This window comes from Blennius ocellaris (assembly GCF_963422515.1).
Source record: "Blennius ocellaris genome assembly, chromosome: 12".
NCBI classification, from domain to species: domain Eukaryota; kingdom Metazoa; phylum Chordata; class Actinopteri; order Blenniiformes; family Blenniidae; genus Blennius; species Blennius ocellaris.
In genome coordinates, this window is record NC_137661.1 from 8895955 (window position 1) to 8920260 (window position 24306).

At 43.2% G+C, this 24306-nt stretch overlaps 2 protein-coding genes across 2 annotated transcripts in view; one reads left to right on the top strand and one right to left on the bottom strand.

Moving 5' to 3' along the window:
- Window positions 1–6: 6 nt before the first annotated feature.
- ppp1r2 (protein phosphatase 1, regulatory (inhibitor) subunit 2) lies at window positions 7–13253 on the bottom strand. Its single transcript, XM_080506807.1, has 6 exons — window positions 12941–13253; window positions 6574–6681; window positions 6171–6248; window positions 4876–4994; window positions 4325–4492; window positions 7–4161 (listed from the first exon to the last, which is right to left on the bottom strand). The coding sequence occupies exons 1-6, from the start codon at window positions 13054–13056 to the stop codon at window positions 4154–4156; spliced, it is 597 nt and encodes a 198-aa protein (XP_080362933.1). The 5' UTR covers window positions 13057–13253; the 3' UTR covers window positions 7–4153.
- Window positions 13254–16431: 3178 nt separating this feature from the next.
- The window catches only part of rnf13 (ring finger protein 13), a 31847-nt gene continuing 23972 nt past the window's right edge, over window positions 16432–24306 (top strand). Inside the window, 3 exon segments of the mRNA XM_080505621.1 lie at window positions 16432–16601; window positions 19962–20207; window positions 20392–20472. Coding sequence (XP_080361747.1) covers window positions 20094–20207; window positions 20392–20472 — 195 coding nt within the window. The 5' untranslated portion in view covers window positions 16432–16601; window positions 19962–20093.

The window sequence follows — 24306 nt, forward strand, 5'->3', positions numbered from 1 at the left end:
CGATTTCTGACATGTTTAATGACGGAAGAGGACAGAAAAGAGAACACACTTTTGGATAATTAAAAACATGCAAACCAAACACAAAAGCATGAAAACAAAACCCGTGGATTTCCATCCTTGTCATTTTAAGACGGACGCAGTGCTGAGTCATGAGTGGGAACCACTAACGGCCTATTGTCAAATAATAAAAATCTAATCAAACAGGCAGAGGTGTCAAACAAAGCGAGACACAAAGCAAATATAGCTATACAAAACAAAAACGACCCAACAGAGCAAAGCCTGCTCACTTTATTTACATGTACATAAATACATAGGAGGCACATTCGACGGGTAATTACCACCTCGGAGGCGATCGTGTCAGTCACGTCTGGAGTGAAAACAGGACGACCGTCTCATTTTCTATGCAGCTTCTTTTATAGCTTCTAAATTGATCAGAGTAGTCCCGTTAAAAATCTGTCTTTACACCAACATTCCTCTTTTTGACCACAATTGTAAGGCGCTACAATGCCTTTCTGTTGTCTTCATTCAATAGTCTGTTTTTGTTGGTGGGTTGAAACAGAGGGATTTCTTTCACCTCACCGAGAGACCAAAAGAAAAAGAAAAAAAAAAGTCACCTAATACAACAAAAGAAGGAAAAACTGCAGCAGGAAATGAGCAGAAGTCATTTAGTTGTCATTGCTCTTTTGTATTTCCACAACACAAAGCTCAACACTTTTCCAATCACAGTGGAGAATTAAAGGGTCGGAGGGAATAGAAAGACGTCACAACACTACAGAGAATCAAAGTTCCTGCATGCGTCCCCTCCTGGTGGAGTCCAGCTCAAGTCGGAGCCCGTAGCCAAAGTGTCCACAAGCCCTCGGGCCACACCAACTTCCAAGTGTGCAAATCTGGATGCACCGGGATCATTGTCCTTTTCCACTGTCGCATTTAAAATCAGGCCCATTTTCTTTTTTTTTCTTCTTTTCTTTAAGACAAAATAGTGACTTTATTAACACCTGGAGAAACTTTAAACATTACAAAACTCCTTGAAACATTGTCAACAAGCTTCAGTGATATAACCTAACCTAATATCTTCTTTAAAGTCAGTAGCATTAACATTTTTTCTGTGGCATTCTCAAGTGGCATCCCACTTAAACCAACAAAGCATTAAGCAAAAAAAAAAAAAGATGGCAAGTCAGAAATGATCGCACCGTACTATCTTCCTTAGAATAAGTCAAAGCTCAGCTGTGAAGACAAATGATCCAAGTGGAAGATCCTGTCCTTCCTCCTGTCCAACAGTAACACGTGCTTGAACCAAGAATACTGAGGTATACAGGTCGGCTAAAGGAAAGCGAGGTGCGATGTGGTGTTCTTACTTGGAGAGAAAGCAAATGAGTTGTGGACCAAAATACGACTGGCAATACAATATAAAACACCTTTTAGCAAAAAAAAAAAAGCCGTTTTGTGGTGAGACACTGTGGTCATGAGTCGAATCCATGTGAATGGAGATCTGCTCCGCCGTGTCGGCGGACACCCGTCAATTTGAAAAAGCACCACGTGACAGAAGACCGTCTTCAATTTCTGGTAGATACTTAATAGATCAACTTTCTGTGGTTTTTGACGATATGCTTCAACTTGAGGGTGCTCCATATCTTTCCCTTGTTATTCCAATGCAATAAAGTCAGTATGAAGTGCAATAATCCTGTTTTTTTTATTTTATTTTATTTGAACAGTATCACCGAGTAAGCCAAGTAACACTTTGTCAAAAACAGAACAAAACAAACAAAAAGGTCCTCATTTGGACCGACACACTAGAGTGGTCACAACGCCAAACGTCTGAGGAGCAGCTAGTCAAGTGTGCCATCATTACGTGTCAGATATGCCTGTAGGGAGGCTGTGCTGTGGCCATACACACCCCTCCGGCTTCCACCACAGACAAGTCTGCTGCAGCTGTCCCACACGGATTTGATGCTTCCTTCCAGGGTCTTAACCACATGTTCTCCAGTACGACACCAGTAAAACAAGGTGGGAGGAGGGGATTCTTGGCAAGAAAGAGAGGGGACAGGAGGGACAACAGTCTTCACTCATGTGATTGTGGATTTGTTATTAGAAGTCACACAGACAGGTGGGTGATCGGGAGGTTACGGGCACGAATGAGTTTTGTTTGTACATGTGGTGGGAAAGCAGTGCTTGCTGTGGGGTTCAGAGCTGAAAACGGCGGACCGTGACACCGTCAGGATCTTAAATGGTTTGATCCCATCAGCAACATTTAACCCCATGTATTCTTTAAATGTTCTACTGCCGATATGAGCATTGTATGCCAGCGTGCAAATTGTGTGAGCATGCAGACATTAGCAGGCACGAGCGAAACACAGGCTGTTGATCTATGGAGAGAAAAATTGGCAGGAGTTTGGGGATTTTTCCAGAATCAAATGAACCTCAAAGTGACGTAACATCACAGACACCTCCAGTCCGAAAAGATGCAACTGCAAGTCACTGATGGCGAGTGCTCAGCAGGGGAACCACGGCCAAACATAACATACCTACGGATGGAGGTATGATGGATGGGGCGACTGCAAGTCGTTGATCAAGCTCAACAAGCAGGAGCTACTCCGGGACATACAGTTGAGAATTGTATGTGGAAAAACACCTTCCAGCCACGGCAGGTCTTCCTTTGTAATACGAGATGCAGAAGGGGTAATACCCTCACTGTGCACGGATGCAGAGAGAGAATGAAACCTCACCAGTAACTCTTGGAGGTGCACTTGGTTTCACTGTTAGAGAAATGAGAACAGACTCGACTATGAAATGACTTGAATTGTGTCACGAACTGAAGCCCCACAGTAAGCACTGCTAGTTAATACCTTTTTTTTTGCCGACTAATGCAGTAATTATGTTAGAAATCCCCTTCGGTTCAGTCTGCAATGCCGTGGTGTCTTTTGCACTGATTTAAGGCACAGAAGATGTAGTGATGGGACTCACACACAGTTGGCCTTTCGTTTCACACAGGTAGACTACAGGTTAGAAGAAAAGAAACCAAAAAACGAACAGTCTGTAGACCCACAAATCTCATCGATATCATTGAACTGCAGAGCTAAAGTCACTGCTCTTTTGTTACTCTCAAGTCGTGTTTGCTCACAGAGACTGGTGGTCCACTTCACCCAGTCGCCTCCCTCCCCTCAGACACCACATCAACTCCAAAATTTAACAATCCTTGAAAATATCTTCATTCCTGTAGTACGGACACAATCTGACTGGAGGTGAGCTGTTGCAACTATTCCAAGACTGACGTAAAATTTGCAGAGGTGAAGACATGAAGGTGAAAACTGAAAAAAAAAAAAAAAAAGGTGTGTGTTTAAATTGGTCTAACTGTATAAATCTTTGGATTAGAAAAAACCATTATATCTGCATATGTACACATTGAGAACTTCGACTGCTGCGGGGATTCTAGAAATCCCAACCATGACTGTTTAGCATCACCGTCACCACATCCAAACACGCAAACGTGTGTTCACAATAAAGGCCAGTTCATACTTTCCACATCCGCGTGTCCGCAGGGTGACGTAAACATCGTCATCCAGCCCTGTGCACGAGGGTCCGTGTGTGTGTGTGGGGGGCGCCCTCTGCAGTACAGCCCAAGTTCTGCGACTCGCTGACCGCCGACGTGACAGAGCAACGGACAATAGATGCCCGCTGAGCGCTCGCGTGAGGAGATTTAAAAGAAAATAAAGACGACTCGGAACTCCGGGGGAGGGGGGGGGGGTTAAAACATTAAAAACTTTAAGGAAAGGAGGGAAAACGCCGACCACCGAAAGCGAAGTCATTCTCGGGACCGTTCCTTTACGGAACGTTCGTGAATCCTGAAATGTGGTTTGATCGGAGAACCGTGTGCAGGTGGGAAGCGGCCTGCGGGTCTGCGCAATGCGGAAAGTATGGAAGAGCCTGAAGTCTGCTTTGTCACATCTTTTACTCTGGTAACAGGAACAAATCCAGGCAAAGACTTCCAACGGGGCCCAAGGAAGAGCTCTCACATTAGTAAACGTACTTCAACATACACTCTGATGCACAGGTTGTGGAAATCAATGTCAGTCTTTCAAGGGGCATATGGCGTAATCACAGGCAACCAAAGTGTTTCCATGACCATGGCGTCCATGGAGGTTTTGTCGGAGTTGGTTTATTGATCTAAACAGAGAAGGAGACACACACACACACACACAATGAAAACATTCCATTAAAACCAAATCTATACACTCATTCATTTTCTATTTATTCATTCCTGCACAGGAAAAGTGCAGAAACACACACACACACACACACACACACACACACACACACACACACACACCTTCCTGGGGTGGGTCCACACTGATCTCCGTCTCCTCCGCCTCTTCGCTCATCTCCTCGTCCTCGTCGTCGTTTTCCAGCTCGTTGGCGATGAGCTGACGCGCCCGCAATATGTTGAAGCCCTCGTCATAGTGCATCTTCCGCAACATTTTAAAATGCCTCTTTTTTTCTGCATGATAGAGGGAACTTATGTGACTTAAATAGACCAGACAAAGACTTTGTACGTTTAGAGTCCGTGTCTGTTAAATAGAACTCCGGTGCAATAAAGGAACATTTAACCGACTGGTACATTAAATGTAGATTAAATGTAATTCAGATTGAGAAAAGAGTGAGTTGTCAGGGTCTAAAAGAAAAAGCCATTGTCATGTGACTGAAAAGCTAAAATACAAGAGTTGTCAGCCATTGCTCTGAGTGAAAAAGTGCTACAACGTTCTGCTTTGGTGTATTAGACCGACTGAAAATAAACTATATAGCTCAACAGGAAGTTAAAGTCCTGAAAAAGAAACTATATAAGTACACAGATGGTAGAAACTGGAGACAAACAACTCATACCTTTTTTCTCCGGCGTCAGCTCCTCATCCTCCTCCTCTTCCTCGTCCTCGTCATCCTCCTCCTCCTCTTCTTCTTCCTCTTCCATGTGACGGGACTCTGCATCCTGTACTGCCACCAGCCTTAAAGACAAAACCAACATGCCACTTTTTTTTCAAGGTACATAAATATTTATTCATTTAAAAAAAATAATTGTAATACAATTGAAAAAGAAAAGAAAGAAAAAGTGGAAAAGGTCTGCTGCCACGTGACGGCCGCCGATGGAGTGACTACTGGAGCGCGAGACAAAAATAAGACTTACTATCACCGTCTCTCACGCTCACAAAGCTTTAACCAGGGCGGCGCAGAGGAGTGAGAGTTTATGGCTGAGTGGATGGTAGTGAATATGTGGGACTGCCCCCGGGGGAGCTCCTCCTCTACTGTACTACGGCTCACCGACCAACTGGCCTGATTCAGCCACGGAGAAGACAAGTCAAGTCCCCGACAAGTTCAATTCACACCACCGGGATGTCGGGCAAAAGGCGGGGAGGAGAGAGAGAGGGAGAGGGAGGGAGGGAGGGAGGGAGGGAGAGAGATTAAAGGGGTCAAGTGAATTACAGATGAGGGGAGTAAAAGTTGAGCAACGTGAAGCTGGACAAGTGGTTGATGGGAGAAAAGGTGGGGAGATTTGAACAAGGCGACGTAGAAAAAGAGCAGCTGCCCGACTGTCTGGGGGGGTTTCGTGTAAAACAATAGAAGGCAGTGATTGTAGAAGCAAGCAAAAGCTGCTAATTGACTTGACAGCCTCCAGCTCATTACGGTCTTCAGTGTAGCATGTACACAGTTCAACAATCTCATCCTTCTCAGCTTCGACGCACTTATGTAAGCACGCTGGCCCACAGCAAACACACTTCCCATTACTATTCAGATCACAGCACTTATTGGCAGATCAACATTTCGGAACTTTGCTTTTCAAATCAAAGCAGCCAGGGACAATAATAAAAGTCGGTCGTATCCGTTTCCAGAATCCCTCTGCTTGTTTAGGAGCTCAAGGCATTTTGTAAAATCACTCCTACTGTGTTGGTCTGTGGAGACTCAAAGTTAAAATCTGCTTTTCCCCCCCAAATACAAGGAACCACATGCAGATATACTACATCTGGATAGATGTTGAATGCAAATGCATGAGCATACACCAGGTATTTGTTCATCCATACTGGTGCCATGCACGATCCATCAAGGGTCTGAATGATCAAAACGTACGGTTCTTTGTGGACCAAAACGAAGGCGAACTCTTTGAAAAGTTCACGTCCATTTCTTACTTTGACGCCAGGTCTTCTGCTGCTAGTCCAGTTTCGTCGTCTGTGTCACTGAGCACCCCTTCATCGTCTCCGACCATCCTGAGGAAGAGTTAAATGAGCTGAAGGGTAAACCGACAACCACACATACTGACACGTACCCGTCAGGCCATTCCTAGAGCAGTGAGTGAACATTAATGGGACAAACCACATGCGTTACACTTAAGAGTTGACCTGAAGATCGAAATTCAACTTTTTCATGCAGCCAATCAGTAACTTCAAGCTGCATTCCTCCTCAATCGTTCATGCGAGACTGTGAACGCTGACCAGTATAGAATAGCCATCTTTAATTTAAACAGATTGAATTGAAGACGGTTAATGTCAGGAACGGCCAAGACATCCACATATTTCGTCTGCGATTTCCAACCTGTTATACGGAGTGTTTGGTTCCTCGATCTTCATGAGGCCGTAATCTTTATTTGCTGGGTGGTACGTGGCCAGGATGTTCATCTCGTCCCATTTCTGAGATTTCTTCCTGGAAAAAAACAAAACAAAACAAAGAAAGAGGTAGACGAGGGTTAAATGGACTCACATTTTAATGTGGAACACTGTAGAACTTCCACCTTCACAGCAAACAACTTCCTTCAGGGGAGAAGAGCCACCAGATTTGATCGAGGACTGAAAGTGCCCCAGTTTTTCCACTCATGCTGCTTTATTTTGGGGAATGCGTGGACAAAAGCCCAGAAATGTCATCTGCGCCGATCGAGCTCCTGACAACTCCCAGGAAGCATCACAGAATTTCGTTTTTATGTCAAGGTAATCCATCGTGGAAGCGAGTGAGGGGCTGAATGGGTGGTAATGCTGATCAACAGTGAATGAAAAAGGTCAGGAGTCACTTACTTTTCCACTTGTTTTTTTTTTAATCATCTCACTTGAACATGGTTATAAGCCCCATGAATAGATTCATTTGTAATGTTTACACCTCAGCATGCTCTGCTGCCAGGTTGGGAGGGGGGGGGGGGGGGGTAGATAACTTCTGAATTTCAAATAGTACAAAGATCATGCTTGGTATTATAGTCCAAGGTAGCAAATTTACTAGTTTTAACTGGAAAATAAACACAAAAACTAAACATTGCAAATCATTTTACTTTCGTTTCACAGTGCATTCAGAAAAATTGACACTTTATTTTAAAAAATTGCTATAAATCCCCAACTTATAAAGCAAAAAGCCATAAATCATTGTTCTCTATGGAGTCATCCAGCTTGTTTAAACTCTTTGCAATCCCAAGCTTCCTCTGCCAAGGCGCTGTACATCATCCCTGACCTTGTTCAGGAGGGAAAAGGTTGAGCATGATGGGAGACAGGGAGGGGGGAGGAGGGGTGATGCTAAATTTACTGCCTGCAGAGCAACCCAACCTCTGTCCCTGAAACACCCGAGTCATTGAGACGACATCGTCGCCATCACGCCGAAACTTTCAGTGAAAAAGCCATGATTAACCCACCGGCACTGAAGGCAAACAGTTCAGACGAGTGCTTCCTTTAACAAAACAAGCAATCGGGGATGTGGAGGGACTTCTGACATGATTCGTACTACGCTGTAGGCCTACACCACGTTATCATTGAAGACTTGCATTAAACCCTCACAATAAACTGTTCGTGTGCGTCACAATGTCAGGTCAGTGATGAATCCGTAGTGCTTCATTGACTCTTTTTTTGTTGGTTATCCGGTTATGCAACAATAACCAGAATTCGATAAACCTGCTCAATTCTTACTAAACTATATTTGAGCCTAAATCCACTTCAGTGTGCTCTCATTCACAACGGATCAGCACAATGACTAACAATGATGTTGCACCTGCCTCTGCAAGAGATTTAAAAAAAAAAAAACTCAACAGGGCAGCACCAACTACTAGTACACACTAAATATAGAGCTCCTGCTCTTCTTTGACGATGGCTTTCTCTCCGGGGTGGTCAACAGCTGGCGACATAACGGTTCAGGGAAACTCATTAAACAGAGTGACTCATCTCTGAGAGCGGAGCTGTGGTATCAGGTAGCATAGTTACAGAGGGCAATGAGAAAAGGTCGGGCTCCATGCCCTCCACCATCGCCTAAACCCACCAACACAAACAGCAGGAGCTTCTTGTCTTACAGCGGAGACAAAACCACCAACCACTTCCACTTGGGTATTATGAGGCCAATTGTGGATGTGTACGTGCGCCAATCTCAATGTGGGTGTGAGAAGTAGCCACATGCAAAAGGCAGAGGCAAAAGTTGATTTTCCAAACACTTTTCTGCTGTTACTTTTTCACATATGCAACATTTATTTACTCTCTCTATATATACTAATATTTTTAAACATTGATATTTACAAAACCTATCAAAATCATGAAGTGACATTTTCCCTACTTAGTCTAAAAACCATATAAACACCCAACAGCGAAACCGTCTTCCTCCTTTGTGGTCCGATCCAGAACCAGCATCTTGAACAGTATTATATTGCATTCCCTTATTCGGTACACAGGGAGGCAATGCTAAGAGCTCAGCGACACTCAACAGTATCACTTTTTGCCAGTTTATAATTTATAACAATATTTGAGTTAACCTTCAAACCCTCTCAGTTGTCATCTTTGCAAACAATGTAATATTTATTTTCTTCAAGGTTAAAAAGTCACACAAACCAACAACATTGATTACATCATGAAAAACTATTTTGGTCTCATGTTGAAACCACGCAGAAAGAAAAATCAGTTGATGGAACGGTGCCTGGACAGAAGGCAAAACATCCTTTATCCTAAAGAAGACGCCATGCCACCTTTCCCCAAATGAGATCACAACCACGGGGATATAGAGAATAATACATTATAGACACCAACAATGGGAGTACATGCATATTTGATTGGACAACATCAGATTATAATTCTGGGCGACTCGACTATAAAACTACCAAATCCCATGAAAGTATGGACTGAGAGTCTTGACACTCCGGAGGCAAACGTTGTTGTCCGTCTCCTTGCGTGTGTGGAGAAAAACTATTTATTGTGGCTGTGGTGTGTATGCACAGTAGCACCCTTTCAGAAAAGTTGCATTTTCCCCCCATTTGTGAAAAGTTTCACTCTTAGGAAAGATTTTTCAGTGGCTCTGAGTACTGTTGTGTCAACAGACACCCAAAACGCAACAAAAGTTTTCCCATCTTCACTTGAAAATGTTGTGTATACAGTGGCTTAGACTTTTTGTTCATGATCCACATTTTTCCAGATCCACATTAATGTCTATAGATGAGCAGCCCAATATATGGGTCTGCTTTTTGGGTTCAGTCCAGGTCACATACAAGTAAATTAGATCTCAATTGGGAAAGAATAAATTGGAGGATGAAACCTAAAAATACTGGCAACTCTGAAATGTTCTATTTTTGCACACTGGGTCATGGTGGGAAAAAAAGCCAAAGGTGGAGCTGACAAACGTCTTTACTCTTCCCACCTTGTCTAAAAGCTGCAGCTATCCATCACTATGGACCAGATGTTGTGATACTTGCCGATTCTTGTTCAACGCATTTCTCCTCCCAGCAGCAGCATTAGCTTGAGTGACAACAGTTGAGTTGATCCGTATCATGAAGGGTAAAACATCTAACTGTCCAAAGTGTTATTGTTCCTATTTGCATCATGAGAGGTCAGTGATTCACTCAGTGCCTGTCACTGGGGACAGTCAGGACAAGGAGGGCACGACAGTGAGGGACAGGTTGAGTTTCATGGGAGTGACCGTGAATTATACATGACTGGGTTTGAGGCCCATCCATCACTGTTAACTAAATTACAGCAGGTGATTGCAGAGATGAAGATGAAGCTCCCAAAAGGGTTAAAAGAAGATCAAAGCTTTACATTTTACGCCCTGTGCTGCAATACATTTCTGGGGAGAGAAAAAAAAAATAGATAAGGCCCTTGTGTGTTACTGCATACACATTTACACAGCTCTTTCCCTTCTTCTGCACTCATCTTGGATCCATGGATATTATTACATCAATCTTGTATCTCAACCTGTTCATATTTAATCTGTAAAAATGTGCAGTGCAGTGCAGTTTAAAAAGCAGCACGAATACAACAGTAAACACTAATCAAACATCTTGGCAGTCCAAGTTATAAGTGGAAATCTATGGTGGGAACCGTGGCAGAGAGGTGGTAAAAAAGTACGGTGGCTAAAAAGTCAGTGTACATGTCGTCTCCTCTGTGTGTGTGGCCCCGACGGAGGCAAACGTGTCTGCCACAGTGACTCCTCATCAGGCGCACAGAAGACGGAGGAGCGGCCCTGCGGAGGAGGTTGGAGGCTGGGTGCTGCGGGACATGACCCAGCTGCAGCAGGAGCAGGCGGCTCGGGACCAGCAGCTGATGTCAGCCGCTCTGCATGCAGGAAGGGGGGCACAAGGATCACTGGCATGTGATGCAAGGCAGATGCGCTGCCTCCACCTCTCTGCCACAGGAGCTTTCAAGAGCCTCCGTCCAACAAGGTAGTGCGTGCTGGTGCAGGCGGGTGAGGGTGGTACAGTAAGGCAAAGCGCAACCAGACCCAACTCTGCTGCGCCGTCCCACCAGAGAGAGCACGATTAAAATGCAAGCGGGGTTGTAAACGTCACACAATGACCTTCCCTTCTCTGGGACACAGACACTGGCCCAAAAGGCTTTAAATAAAAATTTACCTAAGATATTCAGATCTCCCATTAGAGTAAAAGGGAACATTTAAAATTCACAAAAATGCTGATTTGTATTATATTGATAGGTCTCAAAATCAGAGTCTCTTTATGAAGCTTTGTTTTTTTGTGAAATGTGTTTCATCAAAAACATTAGTATTTCTATTCATACAATTAAAGAATTTGTAAATTCACTCCACTCTTTTTTAACAGATTACAGGTGAAAACGGCACAGTGCAACATTACAGCCTCTTGTCATTTTCTCCACTATTGCTCTGTAAATAAAGCCACAGAGGAACTATTTGCCTCTTTCTAGCTTGAGGAGCCACATGAAGAATTTATTTACGTTAATGTTGCACAATCAAACCGACTTTGACCGGAATCATGGCTGCCATGATTAAATTAAAATTGTTGTCAGTAGTGTTATCAAGATTGTGGGAAGTCGGAAACCAAAGTCAATAAATTGCTCCACTTCTGAAACACTACAGATGCATGTGATCAAAACAACAAACATGGTACCGGAAGGCAAAGAGCACCGCTATTTGGAAGTACTACTCCCAAAGCACGATGACATAAACATCATGAATTTAAGTGTTTATTTATAACAACTCCAATCCCAATATTCCAAGTGCATTATTGCATGTTTAGCTCCCATCACGCTCGTGTGCATCCTGCACCAGCGGCCTCAGCTGACCCACAGTGGATTCACTGGAGCGGTGCGAGACAGGTTCACAGAATAAAGCAAACAATGCATTATTCCAGGGGCGAAAGGTGACGAGAGAGCTGGGCTTAGAGAGGACTTGTTTAACCACTTGAGAAATTTGGGAGGGGGAGACACGACACAGCCTTCTCAAGCATGCATACATACAGATATGCGTGGTCAGATGCAAAATTAGGCAAAGGCAGGCTGAGATCGGAGGTTCAAATCCGATGGCTGACCGGTCACCACGGTAAAACTCCTTGAACCGCAGCAGCTCCACCAGAGATGAAAAATTATGGCACTACTAATGTGGAGTTCATAGATCAACTATGAAGGACCACACAGTGGTCTTGTGCCACAGCGAGAAGGTTGCGGGTTCAAGCACAGCTTTCCAAGACCTTTGTGTGTGGAATTTGCCTGTTCTCCCCATGTGTGCGTGGGCTTCCTCCCAGTCCAGAAACATGCACAAGAGGTTAATTTATGATGCTAAATTGTCCCGAGATGTGAATGCAAGTGTGTCTATGTGTCCTGTGATAGACCCTATCCTGCCCTCTGGGATCTTCTCCAATAAAGGGAAACATTCTCTTGACATTGGAGCCAGAGCTGGCTTTTAATATTAAATGTATATCTCTGTGGTAAATATTCTTCATTATGATGTGGCCCTCTGAGGCTGACAAGATCATCTCAGTGGCCTTCACTGGTTTGCACCCTTATTCAGGTGAATGACAGCCTTGGGGTATATGCTCTGTGTAGAATCTCTGTGTTGCGTGCAACCACATTGGTGTTTCCACTCCATGTTTTAGACGTCTCCATGCTTCTACCCGTCTGAACCTAATGGTCATGTCATCACCAAACGTTGAAGAAAGCCCAATAAGGAGGTGTATTTGAGCAAAAAGAGACCTAAACCATGCAGGAGATGAGGCGCCAGGACCAAACACACTGTATCGTAAACCAAAGAGACGTGAGACTTTAATTTTCCCCTATTATGGTCATGGATGACTGGGAGCGGTCACTGCCACACCATGTATTCCCTCCATTGTTGTCCAAATCAGCAGTTTTGAGTGGAGGACTAGTGTTGTGGGACCGATCCACAACATGACGTTATATTAATAACGGCGACAACTACACCTGCCACGGCTCTCATAACAGGCTAACCCACCGAGAAACCGTCACGACGGGAACCGTGTTTTTGGAAACGCCGGCTCACAGTTACAACGACTGAAGGTTTACGTCAGGGAAGAGAAACTGGTCCAGAAACTTCCATAAAGGGGACACGACCCGGTGTTCGCTGACATTTCCAAGCGAGAGTCGGCGGCGGAGTAACGGCGGGGGAAGGCTAACAAGTGTTTAGCTGTCGCTAAGCTAACACCGACCGGGCGCCCCAAACGCCCAGTGCGGAGCGGCGGACAACTCACTGCGCCTCACTCTCCGACAGCCCCGCGGACTCCTCGCTGCACTCCGGCGGCTGCTCTTCGGGCGGAGGTTTGCTGTTCTTCTTTAAAATTCCCTTTATTGGTCGGATAGCTGCCATTCCCACGCCGGCTGGGTTTCTGGGTCCAGTGACTTTGCAGTGTGCGGTGGCTCGGTGATACACCGTCGGTTCCAGCGCCAAGCATGCACCGCTCAGTCCGGTGCTGGAAAGTGAAGGGGGTGGGAACGAGAAGGTCGCCGCTCCGTCCGCGGAGCGCGTAAACTCTGTGTGGCGACTCACCTACTGCCGGAGACACAGCGACGTCTTCTATGACGGAGTGACTGCTCACAACATATCGCGAGAGTTCGTGTAACGTGACTTCATTCTGAACGGTGCTGCTTTCAAAGTTACTCGGAAATCTCAACTTCACATAAACGTATTTAGATATCTGTTTTCATTAAAAAAAAAAATCTAAACTGATCTCCCCTGAATTCCCTCAAGAGGATTTGTTTTTAAATCCCACAACAACTGGGGTAGATTTCTGTCACCACTAGAGATATTGGCGAATTCACACCCTTGAGAGTGACCCCCCTCCACTTTCTGGTATCCAACCTGAAAGTTCTGGAATGCTTCATCGCCAGCAATATACAGCGCCATCTACAGATTGAATTTAGAAACACGGGAAGAGAAAGTATGGCTTGACTTCAATTGACTACAATGTTTTACATGTACTGTACTGGGACTTTATCAAGATGCTGACAATGACACGTATCTTTAATTTTTACAGCAATAGACATTGTGTACATGCCACTTTACTGTTTATATGTTTATAGGGTGTATAGATTTAGATGTATAGATTTTTAAATCTTTATATTGTTTCTCTTAATATATTATTAAGCCTTTGCACTGGGGGTCTGAGAGGACCGAAATTTCATCTGGGCTGTATGTCATGCATATCAGCACATTTGACAAATAAAGCTGACTTTGACTTTGACTTTGAAATTAATGTGAATGAACTCCTGAGCGACTTTTTGTCTTATAGATGGCTTGTCCAACCTCCCATCCTATGATTGCTGGCAGAGCATGATGCCAACAGTTACTTTTTTATTCCGTTTTATTATGGAGCTTAGAAGTGTTGCTATATACTTTGCATCTATTTGTGATACAGTTCTGGAACTATTTTTTTCAAAGCGGACAAATAGAATGTCACCAAACTAGAAAAACTGTAGGTACGGTGTACAACTTACACAATAAAGTGCATTATCAAGTATTTTAGTAATGTTGAAACAAAAACACAGCTATGTATTTGTTAATGTGGAAAGCACGTGTTGATTCTTCACTTACTTTTTTTGTTTCCAAACATAAGTTCCACTGCACTCACTGAAGAACCAAACCTGTATATGAGAGAAGAATCCTGAGATTGGAAAAGTAACCATGAAAGCTAATGAGAGAAATCCACAGTCAGAAGATAAGTGCTTGTGTAATGAACTAAGAATTTCAGCAACACAAATGGATGGATGGATGGATGGATGGATGGATGGACGGATGAATGGTCAAGGATATGTTTTTCTAGCTTAAAGTACTAGTATAGGAGTAGTCCTTGTTCTCACTGTAAAAAAAACTTAATATGATATTTCATCTGGGGCTCCCTCCCCTGTTGCAGGAACAAAAATCGAATGAATATCTAAATTACAAAATAAGTGTCTTAATTACAGAATAAATATCAAAATTAAAACTGTAAAACACTATTAAAAAAAGACTGAAACAGACAACAACTACAAAAGCCCTGCACAACATGACACGCAGCCTGTGGTGTAGTTTTAGCAGCCTGATTGTCCATGGCAAAAATAATGTTTCTGAATGTTTTGTCTGGCTCAACAGCAAGTGACACCAAGTTTATACAAGACCAAAAGCAAATGTTGCATTTACTTTAAATAGGGGCTGTTTTTTTGGTAGTAACAGTGGAGTTTGCTGCCACTTTGTGGCTGAATTTATACACAGCATATCTTACAGACTTGTGGCTGGAGCACTCCACGAACCTGGACTGGATGAAGATGGATTTGATGGATGGATGGAAAAAAATGTACCCTGGAAAAGTTCCTTAAATCCCTTAAGTTTTCCTATCATTATCATAATTCCTATACCTTGACTCAAACCAATCGTTTCAAAATAGAAATATATATGTCATAAGGATATCACATCCAATTTTTCCGCTGACTCCTGGACCAAATATATAAGATCTAATTATCTCTACTGGCACATTTTTGTTTCATTAATCTCTTCATATGTTTCTGTAATATGTCAAATCTGCACAAATTTTTTTTTATGAATGCTATTAACAATGTAAAGCACTTTGGGGACTTGAGCAATGAAATAGCACTATGTAAGTATAATCTATTTACAGTAAATTGTCAAAACCTTTTAAACAGAAAATCCCACAATATTTCCAGTGTTTATTGACGTTTGAATACTTTTGTCACACATTGGATAGTTCATTTTATTGTGATGAGTGTGTCAGACAGAACCCAGCTGTCCCTCAGTATATTGTATCATCATCTGTTCTATTTCCAGGTAATGTCTGACCAGTTTCTAATGTTTGTGTTCGTACGAGTTTTAAGTCAATGAGGGGCTTGTTTTGAGCTTTCATTGGGAGCTTTGTGTTCTTATGATCATTAGATTCAGTCGTGGAGAATGCCAGAGACATCTAAAGCATTTTGAACAGCGGCAAAGCTGGAGTTTGATGCCATCTTTTATCAATTATAGACCTTGTAATGTAGGACCTCTTTGCAAATGAATTTTGGTGGCAAAGTTCAGATGCAATAAAACAGATTTTATCTGTAAACTTTAAAACGTTATAGAATGAGTCACGACAAGTGCAAGGTGCATTTGCTTGACTCAGACCTTTCACAAATAGCTAAAGAATTCCTGTGTTTAAAACACATTAAATCAACTTGTTCTGATGCCATGCAGCACTTGGAGATAATGTAGAGGGCAGAGTGTACTTCAGTCATCTAGTGTAGTATCAATGTCAAAATATACCAGTTCTATTCCTGTCTCAAACTTCAAGAAACAAATGCATGTACACGGGCAATCTTGAGTCCCATAAGAAAGGTACCCATTTTTCTATCGCGTGTGCTCCAGGATTAAAAGTGACCGTCAAAATGTAGATTTTTTATTTTTTTTTATCAGGAGCATGAACAAACTAAATCAAACTGATCACGAGCACGACCAGGTGGACAAAACGCAGGTGAAGCCGCACGCGCAGGCGGGCAGAAAGCAGGCGCAGTGACGCTTGCGCACGCAGGCGGACGGTGCCGTCACGTGGATCTGTTTACGTGCGTGAGTCGCATCCTGAGAGAGAGAAAGAGAGAGAGAGAGAGAGAGAGAGAGAAAAAAAACTGACTGACAGCCGCCTCGACCAATAGCAGGCCGCGACTGGAGCGGCGCGTGGAGCGGAAGTTTGCGCTCTCACATGAAAGCAGAAGCTCTAGCGGAGGAGGATTAAAGTATAACATTTGCGATCCCAGACTGCCCCCGGACCTGCCGCTCGAAACGACATGAGATACGGCCGACGGCCTCGCCACCCCGCGTGTTTTACCCCGCACAGGCCCGCGCCGGAGCTGAGCGATGAGGCTGCCAGCGGCCGGATCTGCGGAGAGATAAAGGTAAACACCCAGCGGGAGCTACCTCTGTTAGCCACATGCTAACCGCGCTGCAGGACGCGCCGTCTCTGCCTCCCTGCGACTCGAAAGTCACTTAAAACACACAACCGATCACTGCCTCACTTCGTCGCCCCCACGTTATTACCACGTAGAGGGGTTGTTCCATGTCGCCAGAGTTGTTGGTTTTCTTTTTTTTACGCGTTTTGTGCTATTTGCAGTTTCATTCTGCAGCCGCACTGATTTATAAATAATATATTAACGACTTGATGTAAATATCCTTTTTTGTTTTAACGTGGCTGCAGTCACTTGATGATTTGTCATGTCAGATGTTGCTTGCACTTCCCCCTTGGATTATTTCTTTTCCTCAGATTCAAATGGAAAGCAATATTTCTGAATATCCTGCCAGTCCAATGTTTTCATTAGCAACATTAAAGTCAGTGACTATTTTGACATTACTAAAAATTCAGATTTTCTAAACCACGTGGATTTAAAAGGTTGTCATATTTGTGGTGATGTTTCGAGTGGGAATCTATTTGATTGCTAAGAAATGTTTGAGCCTTAATGACATTTGTGAGTAGAAACCCAATGTCAGGTTTAGTGATAGGCAATGTGAAACCCCAACATAAGAAACTTCCATTCCCTTCTCAAGTACTATTTATAAAAAGATTAGAAAATACAACTTTAATGGAGTATTTAAATGATAGCTATTAACGTAGAAGTCTTATTTTGTCATATACATTAATTGTTTCTGCAAAAAAAGATTTTCTTTTTCATTTTAGTCAAACTTTTACTATCCAAAGTCCTATTGATTGCGAGATAGAAATAAGAGGAATGTGCAATATTTGATTTTTGTTGTTGTTGTTTTTTTCTTTGTTGCGTGTTTCCAATAAGCGTCATGTTACCAGTCTTTTCTGGCCAATCTGTCACTGTTTTCCACCTTCTTACATCGAAAATGGTCTGTCTACTGCAAGGGAGTTAATGTGTCATTGTGTTTTCTGTTATGGTTACTTACTGACAGAAGCAGATGTAAAATGACATACTTCTCTACACATGGCAAACTGGAAATTTCTGAAATCTTTCATTGTGTATTGAGCAATGAAAAAATAATTCAAGCTAACAATAAACGGTATTGCATGATATGGGGAAATGTTTGTTTTGGTCAGCAGGCATATCATTTTGAAGCAGCATTAAAAATGTTATTATGGGTAGTCCTAATGCAACGGGTGCCATAAAACTCAAAAACGTATACTTTCAACGACATAAAATGGCATTATATGATGAAATGATATTTGAAAACCTTTCGACAAAAGATATGTTCTCAGAATAGGTTCCATGGCTCCTGAGGCACACTGTTTCATAAATGAGGTGCTCCAGTTAAAAAAAAGATTGGCTCCTTCAGAGATGGTAACAATCATGGGCTTTCTGTTGGATGAGTTCACTCAGGTTGACATGAGGACAACGTGTCAGGTATATTTTATGGAAACAGATCATCCGGTACATGTGATATTATAAAAACAATCGGATGACACTGTAAAAAAAAAAAATCCACATTATTTTGAAGCCTTTCAGTAGCACACTCTGTGATAGGGAATGTCTGACCACCTATGTTTTGAGATTGCATTTGATGGGCACTGAAGCACATGTTTAGGGTTCTGCCCTTGTTTCTCCACTGTTTCTAGGACTGTGCTCTTTTGGACTGACATTTCAAAATGTGTTCCTGGGATCTGGGTTACCGCTCCAAGTGCTTCTACTACTTACTGTCAATGTAAACAGTCCCGGCCACCTGGTTGTGTCTCTCCATGTACACTGCTTGCTTCTTCCACTGTCGGTGGCTGGTGTCTCCTCCAGCCCGGTTATGATCCCAGTTGGGTGTTTGATGACAGGCGGTGCATACACGTCGATGGCTCGGACCTTGTACCGAACATTAAACTAACTTCTTCAGACATCTCTCACTCTCTGGCGGCATCGGGTCGTGGTTGACGTCTTTGTGGCCTCTTGGTTTTCATTAGCCTGTCGGATCTAAATGCTCTTGTAATTGTCATGGCTATCCCCCGTGTTGCCCTCTGGTGAATATCTACCCCTTCAGTTCGGATCTCCTCGTCACCTTGATGCCATCCAACCGCACTTGTGTGACCCGAATGACATCCCAATGTCAGCACTATAGATCTGATGTGGATCAGGGAGTCGATTTCACACCCATTCTTTGGCCCTCGGCTTGATGTCATCCATGATGAGCCGGTGGCTGATTGTTGGGCCTCTTCAGAATCGGTATCCAGAGCCAGTCTTTGTGACGATCTGACTGAAGGGGTTCAAACCGGTGCAGAACAGCAGTAGTGACGGTGCCTACCCAAAGCATATGCCACACTTTCAGTTGGTTTGCAGGGTTGTGTTCTTCAATCATGTAGAGTTATTTATGATGGATTAATTATGTCTGGGATGTTCTCAAATCCATAAGCACCAGTGCCGTGTGACGTTTCACCTTCCTGTATGCCTTTCCGGTATTTTTTCCATCGCAGCTCTTGTTGGGTCCGACCGGCTGTTATTTCCATATCACTGATAGCACACCCGAGACGGTTCAGTGAAGAACATCCCGTTTATTCTTCCTCCCCTTTGGTGTATCTGTGGAGCCGGTTGGCTGTAGCTGTTAACCTCTGTTTAGGAGTTCCTGGTGCCTCAGGGTTGGAGAGCTTGTTGTATTTTGTCACTACTTTATTGACCAGGTTCGCTTTATGCATCTCTGCCAGCTGGCTCACTTCTCTCCATGCTGCTTTTTGTCTTAATCATCTTTTCCATGGAGGATGCTGGTTCCTATGTACCGTGTCCCATCTTGAATCCGAGCTCCCGGAGGAGTATTGTTGCTGTACTGTGTATCAGTCTGTTGGTGTAGTAATGGTTGTTGTTGGAGGTATTTTATTCCGGGCGGTACTCGCATGCTTCAGCAGATAGTTTGAGGTTACTTGGCAAGTCATCTTTCAATTTTATGTGAATCGTATTGCATAATGGATCCTCAACCTTTATGCACCACAGATAATTTTTAAAGCAATATAATATTTCCGTGGACCAACAGGACAGTGGAAGAAAAAGCCTTACCGATGGCTGAACAATGTTTTAAAAAATACTGTGATGGGGTTGAGCGCGTGAAAGAAGGGCTGATGGACGTCAAGCATTTTTCATAATATGATCACAGCCGCTACTACAGGTCAAGTCGCTGACCGTAGGTACAGATTATGTCACACATAATCTCTGACAATCATTCTTGACGTTGCATCTTCTCCTGGCTCAAACCCATCAGGCTCCTTGTGGAACGTTTGTTTGCATCTTCTCGAAAAGCCCGAATCGCTAAAACACTTTTGCCTCTTTCAGGTGTGACGGCAGCTGAGGGACGACAAGGGGCTCCACCTTACGACAAGAGTCGGCGTCTATCTGTTTTTCTGTGCGTGTGGTTTTGTATGAGTGAGTGGCGTAGCAGCTGGAGGTTTGTAACGTGATGCCAAGATGCTGCTGTCCCTGGGAATGCTGATGCTGTCGGCCACGCAGATTTACACCATCTTCACCGTCCAGCTCTTCGCTTTCCTCAACCTCCTGCCCGTAGAGGCTGACATTGCCGCTGTGAGTAGGCCCGCTCGCAAACGTAATAGTTTAGGTATTCAGAATAGACACGACTCAGCTTGAACAATTTCAACATAAAATTCCAGTTAAAAGCATCAGGCTCGAGGTTCGATTTTCTCTAAGGAAACTCTTGTGTTTTTGTTCATGCAGTGAACCTCCACTAATAGATTTTCTCATCTTTCAGTACTCCTTCGACAACAAAACGGAGAACTTTGATGACTTGCCTGCACGCTTCGGCTACAGGCTCCCCAGTGATGGACTGAAGGTGAGTGCAACCAGGTCACAGTCGGCCTTTTATGGGTTCTGAGTTACTCGTTTGGTTGGTATAGTTTAACCATTAATACCGTCCATCACTTTCCTGTTGTTTTGATGTTAAAAAAAAACTAATGTTTTGTAATTCCCATATTGATATTAATAGAAAAAAAATGGGATTACATTTATATATGTAGAATTGTGTGTTTTCAGCTTAAAAAAACCCAAAAAGAGTTAATCCCAATGTTATCCATGACAGTACTGCAGTGGCATTTTTGTCTTCAGCATCTTCTGAATTTCTGAACCAATATTTTCCACTTTGTAAGTCTCACTTTTATGTTCTTTTAGTTGTTTGGTTGGTCATGTGACTTGTATTAAAAAAGTGACATATATCAAAATATACTGGTGTATTGTAGAATGCTGCTACAGTTCCACAGGAAATAAAAACCCTCCATTGCTGTCGGTTCCAAGTGCAAACAAAGAGTCTCAAGTAAAACCAAAAAAAAGCTACACAGCAGAATATAAGACGAAACTATAAACTTTTACAACAGAAAATAGAAACGGGGCAGCAGAAAGAGAAATCAGAGTGCCTGAGGAACTCGTGAGGGAAGTTTTGACTGTGATGAACCACATAAATAATAATCGTCGGCTATAAAGTACCGATGGGCAAACCTGGACGTACAAATTCATAGATTGCTGCTGCTGCTGGCCAAGGATTCCCCATGTTGCAGTTGTGCCTGGGAATGGAACTATAAATGTGCCTTGGACACCAGTGCAGCTAAGATTTTGTTTTGTACATGCAGAAATCAGTAGAATCACATTAAATATTGCAAACTGTCTCTTTAAAACATCATTGACTTGCATTGTAAAAGCAGTTGGCCATATGCAACATATAAATAGTATTAAGATCCTTACAAAACCTAATACAGTTTGGAAGTAGGTTTTTATATATATATATATATATATATATATATATATATATATATGAAGTGAAAACTTTAATCTTTTGAAAAAAACAAGATGGGAAATGTCGCAAAAGTTCTTGCATAGTTAAGGTTGTCCGTGATTGCGTGTCCTTTTCAGACCCATCTTCTGATGTAAAATTAGGGGGTACAACTGTTGACTCTGTACGTGTATATACACACACACGCGTTATTATGTAAATATGTTTTCAGGTGCTTAAAAATCTCAAATCTCCCTCAATCTCGACTTCATACATCAGAGTTGACTCTAATTTCACGCGGCTGCTCCGAAACGTTGCTGCTTTGTGTTGACGGGCGGAGTAAACCTGTGTTGTTTTGAAATGTCTGCGCGCCGGCCTACGCAATATTTGACCCACAAAGCTCTCAAACAGAAGGGATGATTAATGGTCTGCTGTCTAAGCGGGCCATTGTGGCGTTTCCCCACTGTCAAGAATTCGCTTGTTGTACAAAAAGCCGGTGGCAGTCCGGCCCGGCCTGAGAGAAAGCGACTTGGCGTCTTGTTTTGTGTTGGTCCTTACGCGCCAGTTAAGTACTACGTATCGCGACGTTTGTAATTTGGACACTTATGTGAAGTCGAGAGTGCTGCGTTTAGCATCATGACATCATCAAAAACAGCCTGAAAGCTTAATTATGGGGGAGGCGGTAATGGATATTGTAGTCATTGAGGTTGGGAAGCTCGAGAGCATTTGAACAGTTTTTATACCAAAAGCTGAAACTGAACTCTTATAACAGGATAACTGAAGACGGGAGGTCCGTTGCATGAGAAGACCTAAAGCATCCGGCTGTCAGATGTTATATCGAGTTTTACTGGTAATGATGAGATCAGTTGAGGGGCCACAACTACTACTGGACCGAGGGCTGCCTGTTTTTTTAATAGCAAAATCTGAACCCGTTACAAACTCTGAACAAACGACCATTAAACTGTTGCGAATGCCAAGAAATATAATAAATAAAAAATAGGAGAAGCGGCAGCCGCATGAACAGTCTCATCCATTTATTTTCACACGGAGGTTTGAAACATTTTTAAAGACTCTTGTCAAATGAGTTGTGATCAGCTCACATACAATTAAGCTGGAATAGAATTACTATGCGTGGCCGAGGAATAACTATGAGTTTGGAACTGTAAAAGTACTGAAGTTGTGCAATACAGTACTCAGGCCAAACAACCTGGCATCACAAGACTGCACAACGCTGTTTGTTTCAAGAGGAATCCCTGCAGGGAAGCAGCTCTCAAACAGAGATTTCCCTGTTTTGCAACTGCAGAATCCGAGCAGTTTCTGTTCTTGATTTAGAACTTTTGTACACAACAGCCGCTTCTTCGCGTTTCATTTTGTCAGTGTCGACTTGCAGAGCGAGGCAAAGTCGACCTCCAGTAAATAACGCACTTTTAAAGCGACGCCCTATTTCTAGAAATTGGACGCACAACCGGGGTTTTGGAGGGTTTGGAGGATGAGTGAAGAAGCCATGAGCTCAACTCATTTCTACGGTTTAAAGTTTGAACAGAATGACGCCCTGACAGGAAAATGCATTTCTAAAAAGATTTCAGTATGTAAATGAATGCAAAGAACATAATTTTGGGGACAGTTCAGGCTATTTTTGATTCTTCTGTGTGAATACTTTCCCTGTTGTTACTCACTTCCTTATTATTGTAATTGTCACGGCCGCTCGTTTATGATCTTGTAGTTTGTAGCGACTGTGAGCTGTCTGGGTTGATGACTTCTGTCTTTCCTGAACAGAATTGTAAGGTAGAAATGACACATGGCTTTTGAGGTGTGACCGCAATACGTTTGAGTAAAAAGCAGCCTTTCCGAGGATGGGGCTGCTGTCAAATAGGCGAATTAGACTGGTGAAGTAGTGAAAGCAGCGTAAAAACAAAGTCACGCTCCATTTGCGGGAATGAACAGAGGTCTTTTGTAGCTCGGTAAATTGCGAGGTAACCATAATAAAATTATCAGACCAAATTATCTCAGGGTTCGGCTTGAGTTGTTGGTAGCTTCTCACTCGTGGAAATGGAGGCGCAGGCGAAATGGTGTTGTCACTTGTACGAGTCTCACGGTCAGGAGACGTTAAATATTTAAAAAGCCAGGATGTTCTTCAAGGACCACGTGAACGTCCTTGAACTGTGAGGGAGCTGTGTCTCTCTTTGTGCTCTCCCTTAAAAGTGCTACAAACCTGATTACCTCCCCCCCCTCGACCAATCATGAGTGTTTTCTATTGCTGCTGTCAACACAAAGGAGGCGACTCACTAACAAGGGAGCCAAAATGATTTCCAGAGTTGCAGTGGTGCTTTGTCATAGATATGAAGCACTTGTGTCGGCTCCTGCATGTGGTGACTGGGTGGCATCTTTTTTAGCATTTGGACGCCTCAGACCACCCTGAATAAATGCAGGAATCCCCTCCCTCTCACTTGACCAACGTCAGGTCAGTCTGCATCCAACATTAACCAGCTAAAAAAAACTGCCTGTCTGAAACTCCTGCTGTGATCGGCTGCCTGATCATTAATGAGTGAGGACCCTGGCATTGTGCTCGTCTCATTGGATTTTTTTTTTTTTTTGTTGTTGTAATTTTGGCAGTGTTTTTAAGTGTCTTCCTAGAATGCGTTTGAATGGCAACACATCTCAGCACACGACTCTCTGCACACTACAAACCAAACCCTCTACGACCATTAAAATGGGTCGCGCTGTCTTACTGCCTGCTCTCGTCTCTTTCCTTTGACGGCATTTTCAGGTGGGTCATTGAATTTTCCTGCTCACGTTTCCTCGGCTGCGAGCAACCCAGAGGCAAACAGAATTCTCTTTCCAGATCCAGACCGTCCCCACCTCATTTGACTTGCCCTGAAGGCTGCATACCATAATGGGGGGGGG

Excerpts from the sequence above, each read along its gene's own strand:
- ppp1r2 (XM_080506807.1), bottom strand. The coding sequence starts at position 13,056 with ATGGCAGCTATCCGACCAATAAAGGGAATTTTAAAGAAGAACAGCAAA. Across the intron at positions 6,249-6,573 it reads CCAAACACTCCGTATAACAG|GATGGTCGGAGACGATGAAG; the intron begins GTTGGAAATCGC and ends ACTCTTCCTCAG. Across the intron at positions 4,995-6,170 it reads GCAGAAGACCTGGCGTCAAA|GCTGGTGGCAGTACAGGATG; the intron begins GTAAGAAATGGA and ends TTTGTCTTTAAG.